Here is a 12,253-nt window from a genome sequence, read left to right as displayed (position 1 = left end):
TTCATGCTCTGTCTGTCTCTCTCTGTCCCAAAAATAAATAAAAAACGTTGAAAAAAAAAAAATTAAAAAAAAAAAAACATTACAATATGGTCTCATCTCCTCTTACTATATGATTTGTTGCTAATATTTCAAGAAGCACGGGGCTTGGAGTTTGAAAAGAGTCTGAAGGCCCACTAAGTTTAGTCTGATGAACTTCGGCGACTCACTCACATTTTGAATTTCAAGTCCCTCGCCGTTTAAATTTAGGCCCAAACACCCCCACCTGCAAGATGCCCAGATGGGAGAGACTAAGCAGCCGACAGAACAGGGAGGCGATCGATGATTTAGGCGCGCCGCTGCCTGTTGGATTGGCTCGAGGCTCTCCCGTCAGGCCTGCCCTGCTCCCGCGCGCTCGTGGGCCCGCCCCCGCTGCCATCTTGGCCTAGGCGGGAGCGAGCCGCACGCGAGAGTAAACAGCCCGAGCCGGGAAAGTCGAGTTCCGGCTTCGTCCGGGTGCCGCGGGTTAGCGGCGGAGAGGACGCAGTCCTGATCTTCATACGTGGGGTAAATATCTGGGTCACGGTGCTAGGCCGCGAGGAACCCTCAGTGAGGCTCACCCTCCGCCCCCTCGCGGCTAGGTGCCTTGCTCCCCGGGCTTCTCCCGCCCCCCGCGGGTCTCCTCCCACTGTTGAAAGCTGCCCGGGAAAGTGGTGGCGGGAGCGGGCCTGGGCCGGAGCGCAGCGTGGACCCGGCTGCGTGTTGCGAGGCTCAGGAGGAGGTTAGAGTCTTGGATTTGGGGGCCAGGGGCCAGGCATGTAGACGCAGTGGTGCAGTGAAGCTGGTCGGGCGCTCGGGTCTGGGGCCCGGACTCCGACCGAGCCACTGCGGGGCTGTTTCTGTCGGTCACTGGATTTTCTCCTTTTCCGGTTCGTGCCTCAGGGTGGCCGACATGACGGCCCCGGGTGCAAGCCCCCTGGCGCCGCTGTTGGAGACTTTGGAAGACCCTTCCGCCCCCCTTGGAGAGCAGACCGACGCTTACCTGACTCTGACCAGGTAAGGCCCGCTGGGGTTGGGGAGGAGATAGTTGCGGTGGGGCACGCAAAACAGTTTGTGTATTCTAGAAGTCTGCCTGCTATGAGGAGGCCGGGGTCGTGGGCAAGGTGGGGGGTGGTGTTGCGTGCTAAGTGACGTCCCCGGTGTTGCTGCAGCGCTCAGGGCGTGTGTTTGGAATGAGGAAGCCTGCACGTGCGTCTCGCAGGCGAAGCATTTTTTTTTTTTTTTTTTTTTTTTTTAAGTTGCGTTAGAAGTGGGTGTGCTGGCGGGATGGTTTTCAGTGTAAGTTGCCCATGTATTTGGGACAACGTGGCAACCCAGAATTGCTTTTTTAATAGGGAGCAGTAACCTGGGTTTCATTTTTAATTGCAAATGCCTTGCAGTATTTTTTTCGTTGCAAATCATATTTTGTTGAATTATCTGTAGTTATTTGGAAATGCTAACAATTGTAACAATTGGCACAAAACTATAAAGGCACAGTAAATTTCTAGTAAATTGGTAATTGGAGCTAGGTTTTCATGTTTCCTTTTCACATAGTGATACTGTCCAAATGTGTACACTTTGGATGCAAAAGTTATTCTTAGGGTTTTTTTCTGCGTTAATTTTGGACATTATTACATGATAAATTGTATATACAGGTATTAAGTATTTTAAGCACTGGACCAAATTGGTAGAATTCTAACAAATTGTAGAAAAGAGTATACAAGTGAGTATTTTAGGGAATGATTATAATTTCTTTTGTGTGCCATTTGCATAACCTTGTGTTCTTTCTGCTTTTAAGTCGAATGACTGGAGAAGATGGAAAAGAAGTCATTATGGAAATTGAGAGAAAACTTTCTCGGCTATTCAGAGTTTTAAAAGTATGTCTCTGTTTATTGAATAGTTTTTACCTTGTGGGAAAAAGATTTTACCAGCTAACTCATAAGAACTTTGTTGTTGTTTTTTATAATATTTATTTTTTCAGGGAGCCAGTGACAGTGTGAGCGGGGGAGAGGGAGAGACGGCGAGGGAGACACAGAATCCTAAGTAGGCTCCAGGCTCTGAACTCAGTACAGGGCTGCAACCCGCCAACCGTGAGATCATGACCTGAGCCAAAGTCAGATGCTCAACTGACTGAGTCACCCAGGTGCCCCACTCAAAAGAGCTTTGAAATGAGAGGCGCCTGGGTGGCTCAGTCAGTGAAGCCTCTGATTCTTGATTTTGGCTCTGGTCATGATCTCATTGTTCCTGAGTTCGAGTTGGGCTCCCAGCTAACAGCTTGGAGCCTGCTTGGGATTCTCCCTCTCCTCTCTCTCTCTCTGCTTCTCCCTGCTCTCTCAGAATGAATAAATTCAAAAAAATTTTGAAATGAAACAAAAGCAGGATTATTTTGAGTACTTGATATGTATCAAGTACTTTTAAAATTAGTTTACATGTATTCTGCCACTTAATCCTCTATGTCCCTATGAGGGTACTCTTTAATCCCCACTTTGTAGAAGAAATTGGTTTAACTTGCCTAATGTTGCCTATGGCTACATAATCTAAAACCTGTGCTTTTAATTTAAAAGCAATTATCAGAGATTATTTCATGTTTTCTGCCTTTTGATAGGAGTGTACTTCTAAGTAAACGATTTCTGTAATTTTGTCTTTGTTTTGTTTTTTTAAAGCCTTCATTCACCATCAGTTTTTGCCACTCTTGCCTGGTTAAAAAACTGTTATTGTTATCTTTTTTGCTTATTTTTCGGGAGGTGTTTAACATCAGACTGAGGACTTCTGTTGTTATCCTCACTTGAGTATACAGTGGCATTGTGACTGCCCCTAACACCCAACTTCTAAATTCCTTGCTTTTTAGAATGAAAAGGTTGAACTGAATCTCCAGAGTTCTTATTTTTATGACTGTGTTTTGTGCTTTAAAAAAAAGTATTCTGTCATATTTAGTGTACATTTTAGCATGATTTCTGCCTAAATGTTGAGGCATTTAAGGTACTCCTTATCCTTAAGTGTACCTCTTACAGTCCTCAGTGCTTTTTGTTCATGTAAGCAGGAGCTTTTTTGTGTAGTAGTTCAAGGCTTGTTAATAGTATTATTAAACAACGTTAATCGTATTGTCTCATTTTTTTTCCTTACCATTTTTCACATTCCAGCAGTATATTGGATGCGATGAAAACATGCATTTTTATAAATTTGGTGTTTGAGAACATGCAAGATCAGGAACTCAGTGGCATGCACTGTTAATAGAATTTGTAACTTAAATGCCTGATGAATAATTATTTGGAAGCATGTGGGTGGTTAATAGTAAAATCAACAGAAGCTTGACAATCAACAAAAGCTTTCTGGGTGAATTATTAAGCACCGCAAGGGTAATTGAACTTCTTTAGAACAAGAACCAGGCTGGTCGAAATACAAATTGTTTCTGTATTTAGAATACTGTTAGTATCAAGTCTAGGAACCCACAACATTTTTTTTTTAATGTTTATTTATTTTTGAGAGAGAGAGACAAAGCATGAAGGGGGGGAGGGGCAGAGAGAGGGAGACAGAGAATCAGAAGCAGGCTCCAAGCTGTCAGTACAGAGCTTGACACAGGGCTCGAACTCCCAAACCTGAACCTGGAGAACATGACCTGAGCTGAAGTCAGAGACTTAACCCACTGAACCACCCAGGTGTCCCCCCCGCAAACCCCCCCCCCCCCCCAAGCATTCTTGAAGACAACACTGTTAAGGAATACTTTCAGGCAATATATATTTAATAAAAGTTGATCATAGATACTCTCCTGGAGATACAGCAGTAGCTCTCAAAGTCATAGGTGTTTAAGACTGTCTTTTTGTGGTTCTTTGAACTGGTTGTTCTGTTATATGCTCCAGAGTTTGGTCTTTTTTATTGTTTTGTTTGATTAATTATAAAAGAGGTGTCCCAAGGAAGTGTCTGTTCATATACTTGACTATTTTTCCTGCTCAAGAGCAGCAAATAGCTGAGAATTCCTTGGATATCTGATTCAGAGCAGTGGGAGGATTTGAAGATAAATCACTTTGGAATAGGAAATGGTACCAAGAAAAACACAGGGTTACAAATAATTGTAGGGTTGGGGAATATAGCAAGATTACCTTTGACAGGTTTGGGATTTTACAGCTTTCACATACATATTGATTGGGCTTTGAATTCCAGATGGACATTCAAATTTTCCAATCTGCAAAGTAGGGATTTCTTTTAAAAGATTCAGATAATGCTTAAAGCTTCTATCACTTTAGATTCTCAGTAAATGTTACATTCCAATTCCTCCCTGTCTTAGAGGTGTCACTCCACTCTAAAGCTAGAATGTCAGCTTTTGTCTTTGAGTCTTTTGCCTATCTTTTGTGGAGGTGTCTTCAGCATTTTCCATTTGTTGTCTTTTTGTATTGCTTTCAGGTGTGTGGAGTTGGAGACATTCTTTATCTTTTAAGAGAACACTTTTTTTTTAGGTGGTCTGTATCTAGTGCCATTCTTCCTTTTTTGGCCAAGCTATGTACATGACTCCTGATTTTATTCCTTTTTTATCTACTCAAACATTTGATTGATTAGGCTAAAATAATTTTGTTTTCTGGTCCACTTTTGTTCCTTAAGAATTTATTTACGGTTGTAATTGTTTGTAATAAATGTGCTTTTTGTTTTTACAGATTCACATTTCCAGTCAAAACTCAGACCTCAGTAGTGCTGCTCTACAGGCCTTGGGGTTTTGTTTGTATAATCCCAAAATTACCTCAGGATTATCAGGTAAATTTATTATGACTTAATATTTTTTAGAGTTTATAAATATAGTTTGGTATGTTAAAAGTACTGTTACTTTTCTATTAGTTTTGTGATTTGTAGTCTAGGATTTGCTTTTGACAAAGAAATGATGTTTTGTCATCGTTAGAAGATCTTTTTTCTAGATGTAGCTTTAACTCTGATACCATAAAATTTGCTCTAAAAAGAGCATAAGTCTATTTTAAAAATGATTGCAGTGAAAATTGAACCTTTTCCTGTATAAAGCATATCTGCTTTAGAAGTTAGTAATTTAGATGGTCATTTATTGTAGTATAAAACAAGCATATGCACTAAGGAACATGCTGAATTGAAAATCTTTCACGTAGTGGTATTGGGGTAATTTGGAACCAAAAGTAGCTAAGTTTTCAAGTAATCTTAATTATTCTTTTGTAGTTTGCCATTTTATTTTATTTTTTTAATTTATTTGAGAGAACAAGAGAGGGGCAGAAAGAGGAAGAAAGAGTCCCAAGCAGGCTCTGTGCTCACAGCGTGGAGCCTGATTGGGGGGGGGGGGGGGTTCAAACCCACAAACCATGAGATCCTGAGCTGAAACTGAGAGTCTGACTCTCAACCCACTGAGCCACCCAGGCTCCCCTGTAGTTTGCCATTTTAATGCAAACCTTGGAGGTGAACTTTACAGAGGGAGAAATCAGGGATAGGGAATAAGGATTCCTTAAAGTTATTACCATCTTTCTTTCTGAAGGTATAAAGTTTCTGCCCATTCTTTTTTATATGTGGAAATGTTCCCAATCTAAAGTAGAAGTTGTTCATTTTAGAGCAGAGGTATAGGATTTATAACATCTTGCCAAAATTTGTCTTATATGTTCAAGGCTATTAATGATGCCTATACAGTTTTTTCAGTTGCACATAATTAAATCTATTTGTTTTCTCTGATAAAGTTTTGTGTTTTGGGAAGAAGTTTGATACCAACATTGGTTCACTGATCCTAATCTCTGGATATGCATTTAATTTTTTGACAATGTAGAGTATGTTTTGCTCTATTTCTATATTTGAGATTTTAAAGGATATAAACTGTTTTACATAATTAAAGCTGCTTGTTTTTCAGACACAGATATTGAAGAACTGCTTTTAAAATTGAATGATAGTGTTAAGAGCTCAGACAAAAATGTACGTACTAGGGCACTTTGGGTGATATCCAAGCAGACGTTTTCCACTGAAATCATTGGCAAAGTAGTGAGTATGGTTTTTATATAAGTTTTCGTAACTACGCACCACTTAAAAAATTCAGGTTTACTTGATTTGTATTTATTTGGTTCTGTCTTTTAGGTATCCACTATAATTGATTCATTAGAAATAGTATTTAATAGAGGAGAGCTGCATTCTGCTGTTGTTGATTATGAAGCATTAAATGTCATCATAAGGTATGAGTTTGCTGCTTTGGAAGAATAATTGCAGTACATTTAGAATTCACTTCAAAGAGTGGACTTTGGGAACTTGAGTTAGACATTTTTTTTTTTTTTTTTTTTTTTTGAGTTAGACATTTAAAGAACGAAAATGTCTTCTAAAAGTCTCAAGGAGAAAAGATAACAGGAAAAAGAAGGAATTAGATGAGTTTAAATTAGTAGGTTTCCTTGTTTATTTTTACTGAGTCATAAAAATAAAGTCTTGGTTGGGGTGCCTGACTGGTTCATTTGGTAACGTATGTGACTCTTGATCTTGGGGTCATGTGTTTGAGCCCCATGTTGGGGAGAGAGTGTACATAAAAATAAAGAAAAAGTCTTGGTTGTGCTGATGCTGGTAACAGAGTTCTGATTTTAAAAATTATTTCCATTAAAGCTTTTGCAAGAGTTTAAAGAATAATAGGCTTTCAAGTAGACTTAGGGGATATGTCAGAAGGCAATAACAGTGACTAGCAGCAAATGGGAGAACAGGAAAATCCCCTAACTTCCTATCCATCCCTGTGCTTTAAAGGACATACTAACAGCACAAAGACTTTCTTGCTGTGATTTGTCTTACGTCGTTTTTCCATTCTTTAAAGTTTTCTTTAATTGAGCTATTTGCCTTAACTCTACTTAGTGTTCTGATGCCCTGAGTGATGCTCACATGTTACCATTCTCTGGCTATCTTCTAAAAGAATGTTAAATTCAATTGTATAAAAACATTGATACTAGGGATGCCTGGGTGGCTCAGTTAAGTGTCCGGCTCTTGATTTTTGGCTCAGGTCACGATCTCACAGTTTTTGAGATTGAGCCTCGAGTTGGGCTCTGCATTGACGGTGCGGCACCTGCTTGGGATTCTCTCTCCCTCTTTCTCTCTGCCCCTCACCCGCTTGCGTGTGTGTGCTCTCTCTCCGAATAAATAACCATTAAAAAAAAGTAATATGGAAATCTACAAATTAGCAAGTAAAAGTTCGATCTGTGTGTGTGTATGCGTATATGTACATATTCTGAAACAAATGGACCGTACTAGGTATATTTCTTTGTGCTACTTATTTTCCTAGTAGTTTAGACATAAAAGGTGAGGTCAAGCTAATTTATTCGTTGACTTTTTTATTATAGGCTAATTGAACAAGCCCCAGTTCAAATGGGAGAAGAGTCAATTAGGTGGGCAAAACTGGTCATACCTTTAGTGGTTCATTCTGCCCAAAAGGTACATTTGAGAGGAGCAACTGCTTTAGAGATGGGAATGCCGTTGTTGCTTCAAAAACAACAAGAAATAGCATCTATCACAGAGCAGCTTATGACTACTGTAAGTATTACTTTAAGGATTTTTTTGGATACTGAATTGTAAATTTCTGGCCCAAGCTTAGAGCTCATAGTGGTATCATTTCATTATGATATAGGAAGTTCCTCTTCGAATAAAACATAAGTAATTGCTTAAGGTAGTGTAGGCACACTGCTCCTAGATTAAGGAAGGAGTGTCTATTCAGTGTTTGTAGGATCTAGGCATTTTACTTCATCACCAATGAATAGTGATTGAAAGGGATTGCATTTCTTTTTTTTTTAATGTTTATTTATTTTTGAGAGCAAGAGAGACAGAGCATGAGCAGGGGAGGGGCAGAGAGAGAGAGAGAGAGATACATACAGAATCAGAAGCAGGCTCCAGGCTGTCAGTACCGAGCCCTACGCGGGGCTTGAACTCCCAAAATGTGAGGTCATGACCTGAGCCGAAGTTGGGACACTCAACCAACTGAGCCACCGAGGCGCCCCGAAAGGGATTGCATTTCTGGAAAAGGGAGAACATTAATTTGAGTGCTATTTGGATTGTTTTACACAATCTCAGTAGGTATAAATTTAAAGCACATAAGTGCATGTATTGTTTACTAATAACTTTTCCTAATAAGCTTTTCTATCTTTATTTCTTGTAACAAATATTTATTTAGCATCTGTATATGCCAGACATTGTTTTAGACACTGAATATAGCAAAGAACAAAAGGAACTTGTGGAGCTTATTGTCTAGTGGGAGAGGCAGTAAAGAATACAGTATATTCAGTGAAGAACATGATGGAAAACAGACTAGATGAAGAGTGCCATTGTAGAGGAAGGGTGTGGCAGTCAGGGAAGGAAAAAGAATAGGATATTTGAGCAGTGATTTGAAAGTGGTACAAGAATTAGCTACTTGGATAATATGGAGTCAGTTAATTCCAGGCAGGAGAAGCTGAGAGCAAAGGGCCCTGTTCTGATGGTTGTGTGTTAGTCGGTGTTCAGTGAACACTGGCAAGGGCAATATGATAGAGTGAATGAGGGTGAGAGGATAGGAGATGATGTCAGAGGAACAGAGGGCCAAATCACATAGGACCTTGGGGGATATTGTAAGGAATTTTTCACTTTCTTTTATTGAAAACTGTATTTGAAGGTTTTGAGTATTGAGTGTTATATGTACTGACTTGGGCTTTAAAGGGATTGCTGTGCCTGTGTTGAGAATAGACTCTAGAGGAGTTGAGTAGAAGAAGGGAAGGTACTTCAGAGGTAACTTCAGTAATCCAGGTGTAGTGAGGGAGCCTTCCAGATTTTTAAACCTGGGATTTTGTTTATTTTTTAAAATTCGAGAGGCCTTATGGTAATGTTTGGAGACTACTAAAGTAGCTCCAATGTCTTTGCAAGTTTTTTTATTTTGATAAATTTATTTTCCAAGAGTATATATAAAATTCTTCATAAATTTGAACTTAAATGTTCTCAGGTGTCTGCTACCCATGAAGCTGTTAATGTATTTTTAAGTTAAAATGTTATCATTTGAACTCTTATGGTATACATGCTGGTTTTCTGGGAAATGTATATTGGTAGAAGAAAATTAAGCTCAACTGATAGATGGAGGAATGGCCAGATTTGTGATAAGACAGTTATAGTAAGATGTTAATGGTATGTATTTATATTTGGAAATTCAATGTAAAACTTTCAGCTTTGCTATATACTTGGAAATTTTCTAATAAAATATTGGGAAAAGCTATTCAACTAAGATAGTCTGATACTGCATATTTTGTTTTCCCAAGAGTCTTTTGGTAAATATTTTTGCATTTGTTTGCAGAAATTACTTTCAGAACTCCAAAAGCTATTTATGAGTAAGAATGAGACTTACGTGTTAAAATTGTGGCCTTTGTTTGTCAAACTTCTTGGGAAGGTAAGTCCACAGATCATGAATATTTCATAGTTTATACATGAGTTTCTTTCGTCTCTTAACTTTATATAGTGGAGCTGATCCTATAGATGTAAATTCAGCTGCTTAATAAAATTTGTTTGCAAACCCACTGTAAATACTTTTGCTTTTCCAGTCAATTGCAAATCTGCAAAATGGCAAAAGAGATCCACCCCAGCGTGCAGGTTCCCAGCTGAGGTAGAGCAACATTATGCTCTGCCTTTTTATTTGAGCTTTCAGTATTCATTTGTAAACAGGTGTCCTTTTCATAATCCGCTTGGTGACATATTTTTCACGTTTTGTACTTTTTCTTGGTGAATTTAGTTTTAAATGACCCTCAGGCTTAGTGCCAAAGTGTTGTCCATGATTCTTAAGCACAGGAAGATTATGTGATGTGCCCTGGGGAGAAATTATATGTATTATTTTTTAAAATTTTCTTTAATGTTTGTATTTATTTTTGAGAGAGAGAGAGAGAGAGAGCGCGCACGCATGAGCGGGGAAGGGACAGACAGAGAGGGAGACGCAGAATGTGAAGCAGGCTCCAGGCTCTGAGCTGTCAGCACAAAGCCCAACGCGGGGCTTGAACCCACCGGCCACAAGATCATGACCTGAGATGAAGTTGGACGCTTAACCAACAGAGCCACCCAGGCACCTCAGAAATTACACATATTAGATAAGCTCTGTTCAGGCATGAGTTACAGTGCTGTTGGCTGTGAGTTCATTGTTCATGAATCAACAATACATACGGTATCTTTAAACAGAAATAAATATAATATTGATGTCGATTGGTTGACAGAAAAGGTTCTCATAGGAACCTAACCTGCATCTTCCCTAGGAGCAAGGGCTCAGTACTTGCTAACACAGTGTTTGCAGTGGACTTTATAGAACTTAATTTTGATGAATAATGAGGATCAACCACATGTTCTGTCTTCTTTAAGCCAGGTGTTTTTTTTTTAAGTTTTTTTTTTTTTTTTTTAACGTTTATTTATTTTTGAGACAGAGAGACAGAGCATGAACGGGGGAGGGTCAGAGAGAGGGAGACACAGAATCTGAAACAGGCTCCAGGCTCTGAGCTGTCAGCACGGAGCCCGACACGGGGCTCGAACTCACGGACCATGAGATCATGACCTGAGCCGAAGTCGACCGCTTAACCGACTGAGCCACCCAGGCGCCCCGCCAGGTTTTTTTTTAAGGAGAGGGGAGGTGTTTTTCTTTGCTGTGATAAATAAACCTATTTATCGTAACCGTCCTACGTACATTTCATTGTCATTAAATATATACATAAGTTTTGTAAACGTCACTATTATCTATACCCAAAACTTTATATTCTCCAACAATTTTATATATGTTAAGCAAGAACTTCTTTGGTCTCCTAGCCCCAGCCTCTGGTAACTGCTGTTCTACTTGCTGTCTATGGATTTGCTAATTCTAGGCATCCCACATAAATGGAATCATGCACTATTTGTCTTTCTATTTATGGTTTATGCTAGACATAATTTTTTCAAGTTTTATTCATGTTGTAGGAATTAACTAAATTTCATTCTTACAACTGAATATTTCATGGTGTATAACTCAGTTTGTTTACTCATTTGTTGACAGATATTTGAGTTGTTTCTACTTTTCAGCTATTGCAAATAATTGCTGTGAACTTTGGTGTACAAATATCTTTTGTATTCTCTACTTTTCGTTCTCTTGGATATATGTGTAAGAGTGGAATTGCTGGTTCCAAACTGTTTTCCACAGTGGCTGCACTATTTTACATTCCTACCAGTAATACACCAGGGCTCCAATTTTCCCACATCCTTGCCAAACTTGTTTTTTTTTTTTTTTTTGTTTTTTGATATGATAGCCATTCCAGAACATTTTGTTTTATAAAACTGGGCCATTTTCATGTTTTTGACAATACAGTAAATAGTTCTCTTGGTGATTGCAGACATACAAGAAATAATCATAGTAATGGTGGGTTTTCCTGATTGGTGTGCAGTCTTCAGTAATTGTAAAGAGTTACTTGTATGTAACTGCTGTCAAGCCAGTAAGACCGCATCTCTGCATCCATCATTTTCAGGATTGCTAGTAACTTGGGCATATTTCTCCAGAATAACCTTACGTGTTTGTTGTATCACAGGACCCAGCTTGCTTACATCTTTGTCCATGACAATACCTTTGGTAGTAATACCCAAAGTTGTATATAGTGGGGATAAAGGGTTTTTCTTTATACCATATGATGAGGTAAAAGGTGACTTTCAGGCTAAGCTGTATTATGTCAGCCTTCTTGAAACATAAGTCTATTGGCCTAATGAATTTTTCACATTTAGGTGATTTTCGTATAAAGCCGTTTCCAGTGGAGCAGACTAGTTACAGCAACCAACCTCTTCTTTCCCTTTCCTGTTTGAATAACTTAGAATTTCTTTCTTCCTGGGCATTAACCTTGGGCAGAGAGCCTTCCCATTTTCCTGCTTCCCCTTTCTGGTTTTAATCATATTTGAAAGTACTTTAGCTCAGGGCTGCCCCACTGTGTCCAGTAGATAGCAGGTACTATTCCCTGTGAATCTTTTAGTCACTCTTAAGTTTGGTGTTTCCCTTTAATACGTTTTCTTAATCGTGGTTTTTATTTGTATTTTTTTTTTAGCATGGTGCTGTTTATGGTAGTGCTTAGCTTTCACACCAGTTTGAACATTCTAGAGCTTTCCTTTTGGTTTTTCTCATGGTAATCCAAGTGATATCCATAGTAGTTATAGTGTAACTCAATAAGTTGTTTTGTGGCTGGTGGGTTTTTGTTTTTATAGAGAGCAAGAGCACTGGGGAGTTGTTGGGGGAAAGGGAGAGAGAGAGAGAGAGAGAGAGAGAGAGAGAGAGAGAGAGAGAGAG

General features: G+C 39.2%; 1 protein-coding gene across 4 annotated transcripts in view; it reads left to right on the top strand.

Moving 5' to 3' along the window:
* The first annotated feature begins 412 nt into the window (after positions 1–412).
* The window catches only part of RIF1 (replication timing regulatory factor 1), a 72,932-nt gene continuing 61,091 nt past the window's right edge, over positions 413–12,253 (top strand). For 3 of the 4 annotated variants that reach the window (XM_049615653.1, XM_049615654.1, XM_049615652.1), the window contains exons 1-8: positions 413–543; positions 919–1,032; positions 1,814–1,892; positions 4,662–4,758; positions 5,858–5,985; positions 6,079–6,173; positions 7,311–7,500; positions 9,278–9,370. In XM_049615653.1, the coding sequence (XP_049471610.1) occupies positions 929–1,032; positions 1,814–1,892; positions 4,662–4,758; positions 5,858–5,985; positions 6,079–6,173; positions 7,311–7,500; positions 9,278–9,370 (786 nt within the window). In that variant the 5' untranslated portion in view covers positions 413–543; positions 919–928. Of the gene's footprint in view, positions 544–918; positions 1,033–1,813; positions 1,893–4,661; positions 4,759–5,857; positions 5,986–6,078; positions 6,174–7,310; positions 7,501–9,277; positions 9,371–9,416; positions 10,098–12,253 lie in introns of those variants that run through there. The other variant, XM_049615655.1, reaches the window with a different exon arrangement.

The sequence above is a fragment of the Panthera uncia genome, assembly GCF_023721935.1.
Source record: "Panthera uncia isolate 11264 chromosome C1 unlocalized genomic scaffold, Puncia_PCG_1.0 HiC_scaffold_3, whole genome shotgun sequence".
NCBI classification, from domain to species: domain Eukaryota; kingdom Metazoa; phylum Chordata; class Mammalia; order Carnivora; family Felidae; genus Panthera; species Panthera uncia.
Note: the sequence above shows the minus strand (reverse complement) of the source record. Positions and strands in the feature narration are given on the sequence as shown.